Genomic DNA, 15629 nt, shown 5'->3' with positions numbered 1-15629 from the left:
GCTAATAAATCAAACAGAATGATGTTTCTTGAAAATCTAAGGTATCAGACAGTTTCCTGTGATGGTTGGGGTTAGGGAATGGGGCAGGTAAGGGGAATAGAATATACAGTTTGTACAGAATAAAATGCATTACGTCTATGGAATGTCCCCAAAAAACATGTAAACCAGAATGTGCGTGTGTGTGTCATTTTGAGCTCAAGTCACCTGGACTCAGCAAGGAGAGTTGACTAGGATATTCGGCCACATTCTGTACACTGTAAACCCCAACAGTACTATGTACTCATTTAAAATGAGTAAACGGTACTCAAACTAGCTTCCAAACAGAGTCCTTTCAATACAACAGCCTCATTTTAACAAACACGGCAGATAAATACAGAGTTGGTGGTGTAATGTGGTTTATAACATTCAGTCTGCCAGTTAAGCTAAGAAAAAGTCTGGCACTTCAAATTTACATCAGTTTAACGTTAAATCAACACAATTGGTTGGGGAGGATTTCCAGTTCCCAGCATGCTTTCCATAAGCCTGCATTACGAGAGCATTTATGGAAATTAAGTGATATTTTATGTGGTTTTCATTAAAGAAAAAGACTTAATAGTGTTAAACATTCATTAACTGTATATTGGAGATTTTTTTAGTTTTGTGGTTAACATTATTTAGATGTGTAGTGCCTGTGCTGTAGGCTGTAGGTCGGACATGTGTTGCTTTATATAAACAATAACTGTGTGAAGTCAATGCTAGCACTGATCTCAGTTTCTTCACACTTACATACACATGAGTCACATTGTCTGTGTCTGTGACTTTTAAACAGAAAAAATATTTCATTGGCTCCTATTTCATTGCTAAAAAACAAGGTTATTCTGTGTATTTGGAATAATGCATTGTGTTTGCGTGGTTTATAGTTAAAAAACACATTATTTTTACATACCATACATTTTTGTAGCTCCAGATTTCCCTGTCTTCCTGAATGCATAGATTTTGTTCAAAACGGTCCCTGATTGGCCAGCTAATCTGTACGTTGTGATTGGTCTGAATACCTCTGACGTCAGTCGAAAATGTGACACTTCTTACCATGTTTGAAAAATCCAATTGCTAACAGGAGTTAACTTACAGGCTGTGAGTCCAAGCGGGAGGAATTATGATAATGTCGGTCTTCTCTACATCACCAATCCTATGGAAGTAAACTGTTGCCTACAATCCCTTTCTCGTTTTAAGTGAAAATTTTAAGTAGAAAAAGCTTAATTGTTTTTTTTAGATTTTACCAGTTCAAGTAATTTTTTTCAAGGTTTTTCAGTTAAAGTAAGTAATTGAGGTATTTTGAGCAGAAATGCAAACTGTAAACATGCAAAAATGTATTAATTTATTCAGCCTATGAGATTTATAGAGTCTACAGTAAATATATTAGATCAACAATATTCATACATAAAATGAGCTTGATTTATTAATACTTTACAAGCTTTCTGCATGCATTGTAATGGATAAATGATGTTTTTTTCTGGCTTATTGTTTTGTTTTTTGCAGTTGATGATTTCTTTGCTAGTCAGTTATCTTGTTATCTTTAATGTGGTTATGTTAACGCTCATCTTTATACTTGATGTTTGTGGAGATAGTTTCTTAAGGTCTACATTTGTCTAAATTAAACATACATAATTACTTGCAAGATGTTCCCTCCTCCATGGAATTCACTTCAGGGATGTATGTAAGAGATAGCTTAGATCCAGCCAGTTGTTATCACAAAATAAACCATGACATGATGAGGACCAGGATGCAAAGCTGTGTCATTAAGCCATGTAATAGAATGGAAAAGACTAAACTAATTTGCAGAACAGGAAATCGGTAGTTGTGCCTTAATAAGATTTTTGGCTGAAAGACATTTTGTCATGATCCTGTAAGCTTTTTATGTCTTTTTATGTGTTTCATGTGACAGGGTCATGGCAGCCCTCACTGTTGTCTTGTTTTGTGTGAAGATTCGTGTGGCCTGTTTATGTTTGTGTACCTCGTGCTCTCCTGTCTTAAGTCTTGACCCCGCCCCCTTGTTTCCTTGTTAATTATTCATTATTAGTTTACGCCCTTCACCTTTGTGTCCTTGCTCCCTAGTTTAGTTCTACCCTATTTAAAGCCATTGTGTGTGTGATGTCTTGTGTTGGATCATTGTGTGTGACACGTCTGACACTGTCATGGGTCCTGTTTTGTTTTTCCATGTCTTGTTATATGTTATCATTTATATTCTTGCCTTGTTATATAATAAAAGTCTTTTTAGTTGAGAGCTGTTTGCATTTGGGTTCTGTCCTCCACACCCATGACACATTTTGCATTTGAATGCATATAATTGGCTACAAAAGGTAGGATTACTGTTGATAGTCATTGAGATAGTTGTCTAAAATCTAAATGCATCATGTTTTATTGTATCTTTTTACTTAGTTTTTTAAGCAACAATTATTCATTGTCTATTTTACAGTACACACAATCATCTGCTTATGAGTGTTTGCTAATGTAGCAGAGCCGCCTCCACCAACAAACCCCCCCCCCCCCCCACACACACACACACAATTTAAACGGCCATATGTAGGAAGAGCATTATTATACTGCTTCTTGATCAAAATACGACTCTTGTTTATAAAATAGACTGTCTCACCAACATTTCACTTTTTGGTCTCTAAAACCCTGCATACCATCTATCATTATTCTAACAAATTTCTTTATCTTTTCCTGTTTGTTTAACTCTTTCACCGCCAGCGTTTTTAAAAAAAGTTGCCAGCCAGCGCCAGCGTTTTTCATGATTTTCACCAAAGTTTAATGCCTTCCAGAAAATGTTCTTCTTTAAATATATAAACATACAATATACCAAATGAAAGAGCAGACCCTCTGCTTTCAAACAAAAAAAAACCGTTTCATCCTACCTTTAGTGGTTCTTTTGCAATCAGCTTTTGAAAATGGGTAGGTTTTTGCAAAAACACCATATTTTGAGCAAAAAGCAGAAATAATTCCATTTTTATGACGGACTTTTCATAGACATCCATTCAGAGCGATCTTTAAAACAGACACGGACATGCAGCAGCTTGGCATAGGGAAATACTTCCGGTTTTAAAAAGTTGCGGAAGGGCGCCACCTGGTGGATAATAGCGGTATTGCGGAAAGACGGAATATCTCGTCATTGGCGGGGAAGCGTTTTCTCTTAATTGACGAGAAATCTCGTCAATGGCGGGGAAAGAGTTAAGTGGTTTCCCTGGACAGTTAGTGCTGTCGTTTCTTTTATTATTACAGCTATTATTTTTATTGCCACTGATTGATGTTGTGTTGTGCTTAGAATAAGGTTTGCTTATGTAGAATGTGGGCCCACTTTGAGGTTTGTTTCTTCACAAAGACTATAATCTGCTCTGCCAGTATGTGGGTTTAGTTAAAATTATGGTATGTCAGGATTTCAATTCAAAGCTTAAGAGTTTTATCCATGTGAACTAAGAATGCAGTAGAGCTATTTACTAAAAGTAACAAAAAAGGTACCAAAATCTTTACTGTATTATGGTACTGTATTCTTATTTTGTACTTTTAACATGGCAATACCATGTAGTATCATTGTAATCTATATAGGAAGCTTGTTTTTACTGTATATATGAATGTACCACAGTACTAACAACATCTTCGTATGTATAGAATAACATATCTTATATTTTATATATATATATATATATATATATATATATATATATATATATATATTTCCATTATAATATATGACCATATAATATATTCAGTAATTTTTTTTGTTGAAGGGTAATTGCAGCAAATAACTATTATATATATATATATATATATATATATATATATATATATATATATATATATATATATATATATATATATATATATAAACACTATTAATGTATCCACTCAGAAAGAATTGCTGAATTTCTTCTATGGGGTCTTTTAAAACCACACAACAGGAGATCCTAATTAGTGCAATCGGATAAATCCAAGAATATAAGCATACATCATTGAAATAATAGTTTTTGAGTTACAGACGTTTGACTGTATGATTGTTTTACACTGTGTGTAGAAATTAACCCCTGTTGATGTGTTAAATTCAGTGTGGGCATAAAAAATACATTCCAATGCTAATCATTTAGTCATAATGTGGGCTTTTTTAGGTTATTTGCATTTGCCATTTTTCACTTTAAGTGAATTGATAGTAAATATTATGCAAAATAAGTGTTCTTTTAAATTAATTTTGTGCCAATACAGTGACAGTTTGCCAAAAATGAAAATTACCCCATGATATACTCACCCTCAAGCCATCTGAGATGCATATGTCCTCTTTCAGACGAACACATCTTAAGTATTTTAGAAAATGTCCTTTCTCTTCAATGCTTTATAACTGTTGAAAACGGGGTCTACTTCCTTTAAGCCTAAAGAATGTGCATCTATCCTTTACAAAAGAAATCCACAGGGCTCCAGGGGAATAAATACAGGCCTTCATGCAATTTTGTGAGAGAAATATCCATTTTTAAAACTTTACAAATGAAAATAACCAGCTTCTGTTATAGGCCAATGTGCATTATGTATCGTATGATGCATAAGATCTGATGAGAATCTCTTGTCTATTGAAATCCTCTGCCATTTTCTTTAAAATCCCTTGTTTTGCTCCCTGCTATGTGCTTCCACCCTCCGCATTCGTCACTACGAAAGGTGCTTAACTCTTTCGCCGCCAGCGTTTTTAAAATTTTCACAAAAGTTTAATGCCTTCCAGAAAATGTTCTTCTTTAAATATATAAACATACCAAATGAAAGAACAGACTCTCTGCTTTCAAAAAAAAAAAAAAAAAAACGTTTCATCCTAACTTCAGAGGTTCTTTTGTAATCAGCTTTTGAATATGGGTTGGTTTCTTCAAAAACACCACATTTTGAGCAAAAAGCAGAGATAATTAAATTTTTGTGACGGACTTTTCATAGAGATCCCATTCAGAGCGATCTTTAAAACAGACACGGACATTGTGGAAGGGTAATAGATAAAGATAATAGCGGTATTGCGGAAAGCCGGAAATACTCGTCATTGGCAGGGAAGCGTTTTCTCTTGATTGGCGAGATATCTCGTCAATGGCGGCAAAAAAGTTAAACAATGCTAAATATTTTTTGTTAATGCACAGTCCAAAATGCCGTTGTTAGCAGAAACTAGTTATTTTCATTTGTTCAATTTTTAATATGGATATTTTTCTTTACCTTCAGACCTTATATACTGTATAGGCCTTTATATATGCCCATGGAGCCGTGTGGATTACTTTTTTGAATAATGAATGCACATTCTTTGGGTTTGAAGGAAGTAGGCCCGGTTTTCAACCTTTATAAAACTTGAAACCGCTAAGACATTTTCTAAATTAACCGAAATGTGTTTGTCTGAAAGATGATGGACATATGCATCTCGAATGGCTTCAGGGTGAGTAAATCATGTGGTAATTTTTATTTTTGGCCAAACTATACCTTGGAATTATGTTGGGAATATATTGACTGAAAAAATCCCTACTGTCTAAATATAAGTATTGACAAAGGCTAAATCTGTTGACCACTACTGATGACCTTGCTGCTTTAATATTAGAGGCCACTCTAATATGAGCCACTGACCTTCCCCTGTGTGGATAGTTATTCTTTGCTGAATAACTTTGCTGAATATTCTTTGCTGAATAACTTGCTGAATAAAATAATATTGATGTAAAAAAGCATCTTGTCCAAATGACTTAAAAGCCGGAAGTAGACCCTCTATCTACAAGTAAAAAAAATGAGTCTGTTTTTAGGTTTTATTTTGAATTATTTTATCTCTTTTTTAGAGTCAGCATACCAGTGAATGAAGGTTAAAATCTGTCTGCTTATAATTTCCCAACTTTTTCCAACAATTTAAATCTGCATATTTGAATATAAAATACTATCATCATAGTACCGCTGCAGCACAGATTTCTTAGCATAGCTGATCATTATTTAAGAGGCTAGTCATCTCTTAGCGCTATTACGCCACATAGGTACTTAATCTCCAAAAGGAGGAATATGCAGAGAAAAGAGAAGTAGATTCTCTCTGTGTTGGACAGAAGCCTCTGAGCCTCTGGATGTGTTAGGAAAGATGAATAATGTTTTAGACCAAGCTTCCAGCCACAGTATGGCTTTACTGGATCAATATCTGGTCCAAAAAAGTCGTTTAAAAAAAGAGTCTGACCAGATCATGATCACTAAGAAAGTTGGTAGCAACAAGTAAAAAAGTTAGTCTGGAGCCCTAGGTCTGCAGATTTTCTTTAAGGTTGTGTGTTTGTCTCTTCCCAAACTACAGGATTGAAAAAACGCACCAGGAAAGCTTTCGGGATACGGAAGAAAGAAAAGGACACTGACTCTACGTAAGTTCAAATAATTTGTGCTGTATACCATTATAATTATATAATAATTATTAATATAAAAATTAATTATATGAATTTATAATTATATAATAATTATAATTAAAGAGAAATAAATAACTCTGTTTATACTTCACATTACTCTGAAAAAAATTATTTATTTAATATACTAATTTTTTTAAGGTAAGTGGTTGCAAACAATTTATTTAAGCCACATTTGAACAAAAAAAATTGTCAAATAAAATTAAATAAAAAACTTTTGTTTAAATGTAGCGTAAATAAATTAATTGTAACCACTTACCTTAAAAAAATGAGTAAATTGAATGAATCATTTTTTTCAGTGTACAGTCATATTATATCCATCTTCTTATCAAAATCTTTTCTTTATCTGTTTTGTACTAATTGTTTTAACTGATCCTCACTAAATATTTTAGATGTACTCTCTCAAAAAAGGCACAACCTATTAGGAGGACCTTTTCAATGTGTACTGTAAATGTACGGAGTATTTGCTTTAAACAAGAAACAATCAGGAATTAAAAAGGAAAGAATAGGAAATAAAAGTAAACCTCAAACTATATTCTGGATATTTTGCATTCAAGATATAATTTCTTTTCCTAAAAAACAACACAGATGAGCAATAAGACAAAAACAGAGAACCTTCCTCCCTTTTTTTGACCATAGGCAGGCCACCGAGTTCTCATCAACACAATGTAGCATTTGCTGCTTTCTCAGTGTGAATCTCTTCAGTTTCATGCCTCACTGTGTGAAGTGGATACCACAGATGAATAGATGATGCCTATTTTAAGTGTGTGTCTGTTTAGGGCCCAACATGCAGGTGTCTCTGTGCATCAGAGCGACGCTCTGCTAATTGCTTGTGTACTTGAGTTGAGAGAAAGAAAGGCTTGCATATTCAATGAAGACCTCTTTTTGTGTCTTTCTTTCATTTGTTTCTTTCATCTTTTAGGGGGTCACCAGACAGAGAAGGAGGAGGAGTAAGTACCTCTTAACTTACAGCTTTGTTTCAAGAGAGCACTGTTTAAATTGTATTTTGGAATTTGACTCACTGTTTGGTTTAATGAACTCATTTAATACACACTAAAATGCACCAACACTTTAGTATTATAAATGGGGATGCATCGAATGTTCAGCAACCGAAATTATTCGGCCAAAAATAGCAAAAAAAAATCAATTTCGGTGTTCGGCCGACCAAGTGAAAAGGCAGAATAAATTTGTTTCTTTGACGCGATCATTTGCAACCAGCGCAGAGTGAGAGACGCGCAAACATAGAGCACTAAAAGTTTAATTTATCATTCAAAATCACGGAACACCATGCAGCGTATGAGAAAGACATGGCGGGTAAATGCACAAGCATGAAGAACGAGAGACTTTAGCTCTTCATCTCATGTCATAGAGCGACGAAGACCGTCAGCAGTATGTAATAAAAACTTCCTAAAACCATTTAAGTCCTACAATGACAAACATGCTTATATTAAACAAGAAATAAAATGTTTATTAACAATTAGCTTTTTGTTTGACCGCTTTGTTGAGCTCATCTCCGGTCAATCTTGGCGCCGTCTCCCTCTCTCCATTTTGCTCGTGCTGGACCACATCTGCTGCTCAACATACAGTGATATAAGCGCTGTTGCAAGTTTCTTAAAGGAACACGCTGACTTTTTGGGACTTTAGCTTATTCACCATAACCCCCAGAGTGAGATAAGTCCATACATACCTTTCTCATCTCCGTGCATGCCGTAACTCTGACTGACACACCCACCGCTAGCCTAGCTTAGCACAAAGACTGGAAGTAAATGGCTCCAGCTAGCATACTGCTCCCAATTAGTGACAACGCCAACATTTTCCTATTTATATGTTGTGATTTGTATAGTCACAGCGTGTACAAATAACAAGGTTACTGTATATGAGACACAGCCATCTTTTAACCATATACATACTGGGAACTAGCCTATATTATCAGAAAGCAAAGCACTGCTAGTCGGCATGTTCCTTTAAGGCAGAGTAATGAATAGGTTATTTGATTTTGCGTGGGAATAGATGATCGGGGGAAAGTCCGTTTAGCCAAGACTCATTTATGTGGTTGAATGTAAATTCAACAGTTTAAACAAGTCGGATAGCTATCTGATTAGAGAAGTGACCAGGTGTTAAAAGACCCTATAATAACTTCTGGAATGTTAAAAAAATAATAATTGTTAAATAATGTGAAATAAATCTAGTAAAAATGACATTCTGGATGTTACTTGTGCAATAGTGAGAAAATTGACAAAATAATTAGATAAATGAAAAAAAATTGTTCGGATATTCTGTATTCGGCATTCAGTTACGTTTTTCATTTTATTCGGCTTCTGCCTAGAGTTTTCCTTTCGGTGCATCCCTAATTGCAAATTTTTTGTAATACAGTACTTTTCAGTTTTTTAGATAATAAGATAACTAGATAATGTAGCCTTTTTGAAATGTAATAGCTTTATATCATGTCTTTATATGTCATCCTTTGTATGATTGAAGATGGTGACACAGGAACGTCTCGGTTACGTATGTAACCCTCGTTCCCTGAAGGAGGGAACGGAGACGTCACGTCGTGACCGACGAATTGGGAACTCGCTTAGAGAGACCAATCTGCTTCGAATACTACTAAAACGCCAATGAACTTGGCATTGAGATATTTGCATAATGCTGGCGCCGCCCCGCCAGGTGCGTATATAAGCCACAGGTGCAAATATGGAAATTAGCTTCTTTTTCGCTGAGAAAGCCGGAAAGTGTGACCGGCCAATAAACAGCAGGGAGCAGCCCTGTGGCGACGGGACGTGACGTCTCCGTTCCCTCCTTCAGGGAATGAGGGTTACATACGTAACCGAGACGTTCCCTTTCAGTCGGTCACTACGACGTCACGTCGTGACCGACGAATTGGGAATCCCTACCAAAACGCCACTGAGGGCTGACCTCTTCCAGTGTCTGCGTAAAGCCCTCCGGTTCCACTTAAGGATAAGGAGAATTAGGTTTTAAGGCAGAAGGCCGGGCACTAGATGTTCCTTTAACCCCACAGTAGTGCCAGCGACTGGGAAGCGCCCTATCTGAGCGGTATAGGGACGCTGCGGAAGCCACCGCCCCGTTAAGGGCTATTGGTGGGCGAAAGTCAACCGTAGTTGAGGTATAAATGACAGCCGTGGCTGTGTAAGCAAAGCAGTTCTCTGCTGAGGGAAACGTGGGCTAGTAGGATTAACCCCACGGAAAAATACTCACAAAGGAACCCGGTGGGACGCAATGTGGATGCCCGAGCCAAACACAGGTTCGCGAGGATGCAGCTAGTGAGAGGCTGGCAGCGGATGCTCCGCAACATCAGGCTGCCAAGGCAGCGGAGGAAGGCAAAACAATTTATTACGCGTTTTTGCCTCGAAGGCCTTCCATAACTGAGCTCAGTTTGGAGCAGCAGTCGGAGGCTGCAAGCCGACCTGCGAGCCTGTTCTCTGTGCTTCCCCTAACGAGGAAAGAACACGAGAGGAGACAGGCTCGACACGAACACTGTAAAATCTAATGAACGTATTAGGTGTCGCCCAACCAGCAGCTCTGCAGATGTCTGTTAGCGAGGAACCACGAGCGAATGCCCAAAATGAGGCTACACTTCTAGTAGAGTGAGCTCTCAAATTAAATGGACAAGGAATGCCCTGCAGATTATAAGCAAGGGCGATAGTATCAACTATCCAATGAGACATCCTCTGCTTAGTGACAGCTTTCCCTCTCTGCTGGCCACCATAACAAACAAGAGCTGGTCTGAGGTCCTGAGGCTTTGTGTGCGATCCACGTAGCTGCGTAACGCTCGTACGGGGCATAATAAAGCCATGGTTGGGTCTGCCCTCCTCCGGGGAGCAGCGCTTGCAAGCTCACCACCTTATCTCTGAAGGGAGTGGTGGGAACTTTGGGCACGTAGCCTGGTCTGGGTCTCAGTGAGACAGCAGGACCAAACTGAAGGCACGAATCGTCAACAGAGAATGCATGTAAATTCCTTACTCTCTTACGGAGACCAATGCTAGCAGGGTCAGAGTTTTCATTGACAAAAACTTCAGACTCGCAGACTGCAAAGGCTCGAACGCGGAACCTGTAGTAGGGCTTCAGCACCATGGACAGGTCTCAGGAGGAATAGAGGGAGGGCGCGAGGGGTTTAGCCTGCGAGCGCCTCTTAAAATCTAATAACCAAATCATGCTGCCAACTGATCTGCCGTTAATAAGCGAGTGATGAGCAGAAATAGCGGCGATATCAACTTTAATGGTGGAGGGTGACAGCCTACCATCTAACCTGTGTTGAAGATATATAAAAGCACAATGTTAAGCATTCTCTGGGGTCCTCGCGTTGCGAAGAGCACCAGGTGACGAAAAAGGGTTTCATTTAAGCGCGTAAGCCCGTCTTGTGGACGGTGCTCGTACCGCGTCGATGGTGTTAGATACCGCTTGCGATAAATCACCTAAACCTTGCGCGCGCTCAACGACCATACATGGAAATCGCACAGGTCGGGGCGCGGGTGCCAAAATGTGCCCCTTCCTTGAGAAAGAAAGTCCTTCCTCAGGGGAATTCGCCAGGGAGGGGCTGTCGCGAGGAGCATTAACTCTGAAAACCAATTCCTGGTCGTCCAGTACGGGGCGACTAATAAAAGGCTCTCCTCGTCCTGCCTGACTTTGCACAGTGTCTGTGCGATTAAGCTCACTGGAGTGAATGCGTATTTGCGCATCCCCCGCGGCCAGCAGTGTGTCAGCACATCCACGCCGAGGCTGTCCTCGGTTAGTTAATAAAACAGGCGACAGTGGGTATCGTCCGGTGATGCAAATAGATCTATCTGCGCACGACCGAACTTATTCCAAATTAGCTGGACCGTCTGGGGGTGGAGTCGCCATTCTCCGGGGCGCGCAGCTCGGGAAAGCGCGTCCGCCGCTGTATTTGAGCGTCCCCGGAAAGTGAATGGCACGAAGGGACCTCAGATGCTTCTGACTCCAAAGGAGGAGATGACGAGCGAGATGCGACAGGTGACGAGAGCGCAAAAACCGCCTTAACGGTAAATAACGCAACAGTCGCAATGTTGTCGGTGTCGGCTAATACATCCTTCCCTCGCATCTCCATAGCGGAGCGTACAAGTCCCAGATATACAGCGCACCGCTCGCGGCAGTTGGGGTGCTATGCACACCCCTGAGACTGCAAGCCCGTCATACGTGGCTGCTCATCCCGTGCTGGGGGCATCGCATGCTACAGAATGCCAGGAGACCCGACTCAGAGGCATATATTGCTATCAGAAATGCTGGGTCTGACCACGGGGTAAAATAGAAATGACACGCAGGTGTAATGGTACACGGTGTATGCCATTGCGCCACGCTCTCCTCGAGACTCGATCGTAGAACCAATGCTGAAGCGGTCTCATATGAAGCAGCTCGAGCAGATGTCACGCCGCAGCTGCTGCCATATGTCCAGGAGCTTCTGAAATTGTTTCAGAGGGACCGCGTACTTCCTCGAATTAAACCGAGGCAAGTCAGAACTGACTGGTTGCGCGCTCTTGTAAAACACGCCAATAAATCGATCGAGTCTATTTCCATACTGAGAAAAGGATCCTCTGCACGGGGCAAAGTTGCTCTTTTCCCAGCTGACCTGATGACTTAAACGAGCGAGATGCTGAAGCATTAAATCTCTGTGTTCGCGCACGTTTGCCAAGAACGAGCCATTATAGTTGACGTAAATATAAGCAGAATGCGAACAACGCTCTCTCTCTCGGAGATTTAAATGCCGTGACTAGCACATGGAGACACGGGGAGAGAGAGACAGCTCGAATGGTGTACTTAGTATTAGTATGTCCACTCCATGAACGCAGAGCGAAAAACGGTCTAAGGCGAGGGGAGATGGACACATGAAGTACACGTCTACAGGTCTATGCTGCAACCCGATCTGAATATTGAAATACGAGCCTCGGCGTATCATCCTAAAGGATCAGATTTGTAGAGCCGGTGCGTAAATAAATCGGTCGTAACCCACCGCGTATTTTTGGGTACTATGAGATAAAGGCTGGAAAAACCCTATCATCATTCTCGGTAAGAGGGACCGGCTCGAAACGTCCTTCGCCAGCAGGACATCGACTTTTGCACGCAGTACATGTGCATCGGACGCTTCACAATAGTGAAACGAATGCCCGAGAATTTGGGGGAGTGCCGGTAATTGTATTACGTAACCGAGGCGGATAGTGCGTAAAACCCAACGAGACGGGCTGGGAACTGAAGCGAAGCATCCCGGGACCGTACGAGGAGAATTAACGACACTACCGAAGTACCCGCGGTGGGGCAGCGAAGCGAGACAGGTGATACTGCCGGTGCGTCTGCTGTGACAGCATAAACATCTACAGTATGTGTGTGTGAGACACTGACCTGAGCCCGCTGAGGGTGACGGTCGTCTGGTCTCCTCTGCGGAGAGCGCAGACTCCGATGAGGGTGCTGGTGGTCCGGTCTGCTCAGTGGAGAGCTCGGACTCCTCAGGACACCCGCTGGCGATAGAGGAGAGGTAGGGTGAGCAGGTGTACGCTCACGGCTCTCTCGATCCTCCGGAGACCTGGAGAGGAAAGAGGAATGCACTCTTATGTGTGGTTAAGTGGGTACCGGCTGGACAGCCGGTGGAACATATGCAAACCAAGGATTTTCCACCCGACCCTCTACCGGGGGAAGGAGCGAATCACTGTCTCCTGAAGAGTGATCCTCTGCCACTCCGGGTCGCCCGTCTCTGGCCACTTAAACTCCCGATTTTCACGGGAAGCGTCTAAGCGGGCGGGGCGAGCTGCTGACGACCGGTTCCCCTGCGCTGCCGAGATGGGGTCCGAGGAGGGGAACGGAGGTGGCCGCCGCAGGACGCGGACGGCGAGAGGCAGACTGAGGAGCCGGCGTTGGTGGACCAGGGCAGCTCTCATCCGCCGGGGCACGACCTAGGAGATCGCCTCAGTCTGCGCAGCGGAGCTGTACGACTCCCCGGGCTCGCCGAAGAGGCCGGTCTGTGAGACAGGAGCATTCATGAAGTTGTTCCGTCATATAAGTCAGACATAGCCAAGGGTGGCGATCTTGAACACTGTGGTGGACATCGCACGACTGAAGGTCGCGGCTTCCCTCGTATATCTCTAAAGCCTCGTTTGGTGAACCTGCAGTACGTTAATGCGTGCAGGGCTGAAGCCGCGTCTCCGCATGCCTGATGGGCAGCGCCCGTAACCGGACGACTGTCTATACAAACACGGGAGGGAAGGGTTGGGAGGTCCCTCCAGGAACGCAGCTGCATCGCAACCCCCCGCTCAACTGAAGGGATCCCCCCCTTAGCGGCTCCGTTAGTGAGGGAGATGAGGGGTGAAGCTGAACGGCCGAGACGGCCGCAAATCACGTCAGCTCTTCGTGCCGTCGGGAAAGGCAGGCACAGGAGGTGAGGACCGTAGAGGCCCGGGCAGCTCCGAAGTACCAATCATGTGGGCGGGACGGTTCGGGCGGAGAGGGATTAACCCCTCCAACTCTACCGTTTCCGCCGCTCGAGCGGGCACGGCCGCCATCTCCGGGAAGACTCCGCCTCGGAGGGAAAAAATGGGCACCCCTCTGATGCTGTAGAAGTGACGGGACCAGAAGGAGGTCCAGTGGATTCGGCAGAAATCGCAGAACACGACTCTGCAGTCTCCACCGGAGCCTCAACCGGCTGAGGATGAGAAGGCCGGTAGGTGAAGGACGCATCCTCCGTCCTACTCAGCGTAGTGATGCGAAGAGCGTCCTGCGAGCGCTTGACAGCCGCACCATGGCGGCGTTCAGCACTGCAAAGGCGCGGACGCCGTTCCCGTAGAAACGACAGTCGTCTCCGCAATCCAAGAGGGTTATGCTCTCACAGAGAGAGCAAAAGCTCTCCACGAACGCAGCCTCGGAGTGCTCGATGCCATAGCACGAAGACAGCGCTCGTGACCGTCACTGGAATCCCTGTACTTCTCGCATCCAAGATCGCACGGAGGAAAAGCTATCCTGAAAAGGACGCTGATCTCCGAATATACGAGAGAGTGGCTGTCTTTAAAAAGACACAGAGCTCTCACGTATCACTCTTTAGGGAAATCACTCTTAGGTGCTCAGCTGATGATGCGCACAGGGAGAGGCAACGCACACACTAAACTCAAAACAAAAAAGATGCAGAGCAGTGGAATACTGCGAGCGTCCGCTGTGTCAGTACTGCTTGTCAATCAACTTCAGCAACCGTTCCCAGAAGAGCAGAGAGTAGCTTCTCAGTAGCAGATAATGCCGGCTTTCGAAGCGAAAAAAGCTAATTTCCATATTTGCACCTGTGGCTTATATACGCACCTGGCGGGGCGGCGCCAGCATTATGCAAATATCTCAATGCCAAGTTCATTGGCGTTTTAGTAGTATTCGAAGCAGATTGGTCTCTCTAAGCGAGTTCCCAATTCGTCGGTCACGACGTGACGTCGAAGTGACCGACTGAAAGGGAACCCCAAGAGATTGAATCGGTACTGAACATACTGTACATTGATATTAGTATAGTAAAGCATATGTAGCTGAAGGTCTAACATTAGACTCAAAAGCCCCGGTAGATTCCCCCAGTGACACCTCAACACAGGACAAACTCACCTAATGTGAATGTCTAAACTAACTAAAGTTCTCTTTTTCATTTCCTCAGTCCCAGAAAAAGACTAACGGGGCTCCAAATGGGTTCTATGGAGACATTGATTGGGAAAGATACGTAAGTGCATTAATTCAGATCTTAATGATTTCATCAAAATATCATCAGGCCTCTAATGTATTCAGGATTTAATACCTTGGTAATAGCCAAGTAATAACAGCTGCTGAATAAATAAAGATTGACATAAGTACTTTTTTTGTAGAATTCTCCAGAAGTAGATGAAGAAGGATACAGCATCAGGCCAGAAGAAGAGGAGGCAGATATCCTTCAGCTCAACCACAATTTGTGGATTTGTTGAAATTGAGGAGTGATTGTCATTGACTTTGCTGTGCCCATCCCGTTATTAAATGGCTAACATGCTTTAGTTATATTATGGCTAAGAATAAAAGAACGACATTCTCTATCTAGAGAAAATAAATTAGAGATTAAACAAAAATATATACATATTTTGTTGCACTACATTCTTGGAAAGTACATTTTCCAAGAAGCAAAAGACTAGTAATCAATCCATGATCTATCTGCAAAAGTAGAAGTGCACTGCCATATTGTGATAACCACAAAACATTTGTCATTTTTTTAAT

The 15629-nt window shown here is 42.0% G+C and overlaps 1 protein-coding gene across 4 annotated transcripts in view; it reads left to right on the top strand.

The window, feature by feature from the left end:
- Nucleotides 1-15629, top strand: part of sgip1a (SH3GL interacting endocytic adaptor 1a) — a 106452-nt gene that overhangs the window by 44876 nt on the left and 45947 nt on the right. For all 4 annotated transcript variants that reach the window (XM_073815147.1, XM_073815149.1, XM_065239988.2 and 1 more), the window contains 4 exons: nt 6305-6368; nt 7330-7357; nt 15046-15108; nt 15251-15308. In XM_073815147.1, the coding sequence (XP_073671248.1) occupies nt 6305-6368; nt 7330-7357; nt 15046-15108; nt 15251-15308 (213 nt within the window). The remainder of the gene's footprint in view (nt 1-6304; nt 6369-7329; nt 7358-15045; nt 15109-15250; nt 15309-15629) is intronic.

Source organism: Paramisgurnus dabryanus, chromosome 7 (assembly GCF_030506205.2).
Source record: "Paramisgurnus dabryanus chromosome 7, PD_genome_1.1, whole genome shotgun sequence".
Lineage (NCBI taxonomy): Eukaryota > Metazoa > Chordata > Actinopteri > Cypriniformes > Cobitidae > Paramisgurnus > Paramisgurnus dabryanus.
The sequence above is the reverse complement of the archived record's forward strand: the minus strand, read 5'-3'. Positions and strand labels throughout refer to the sequence as shown.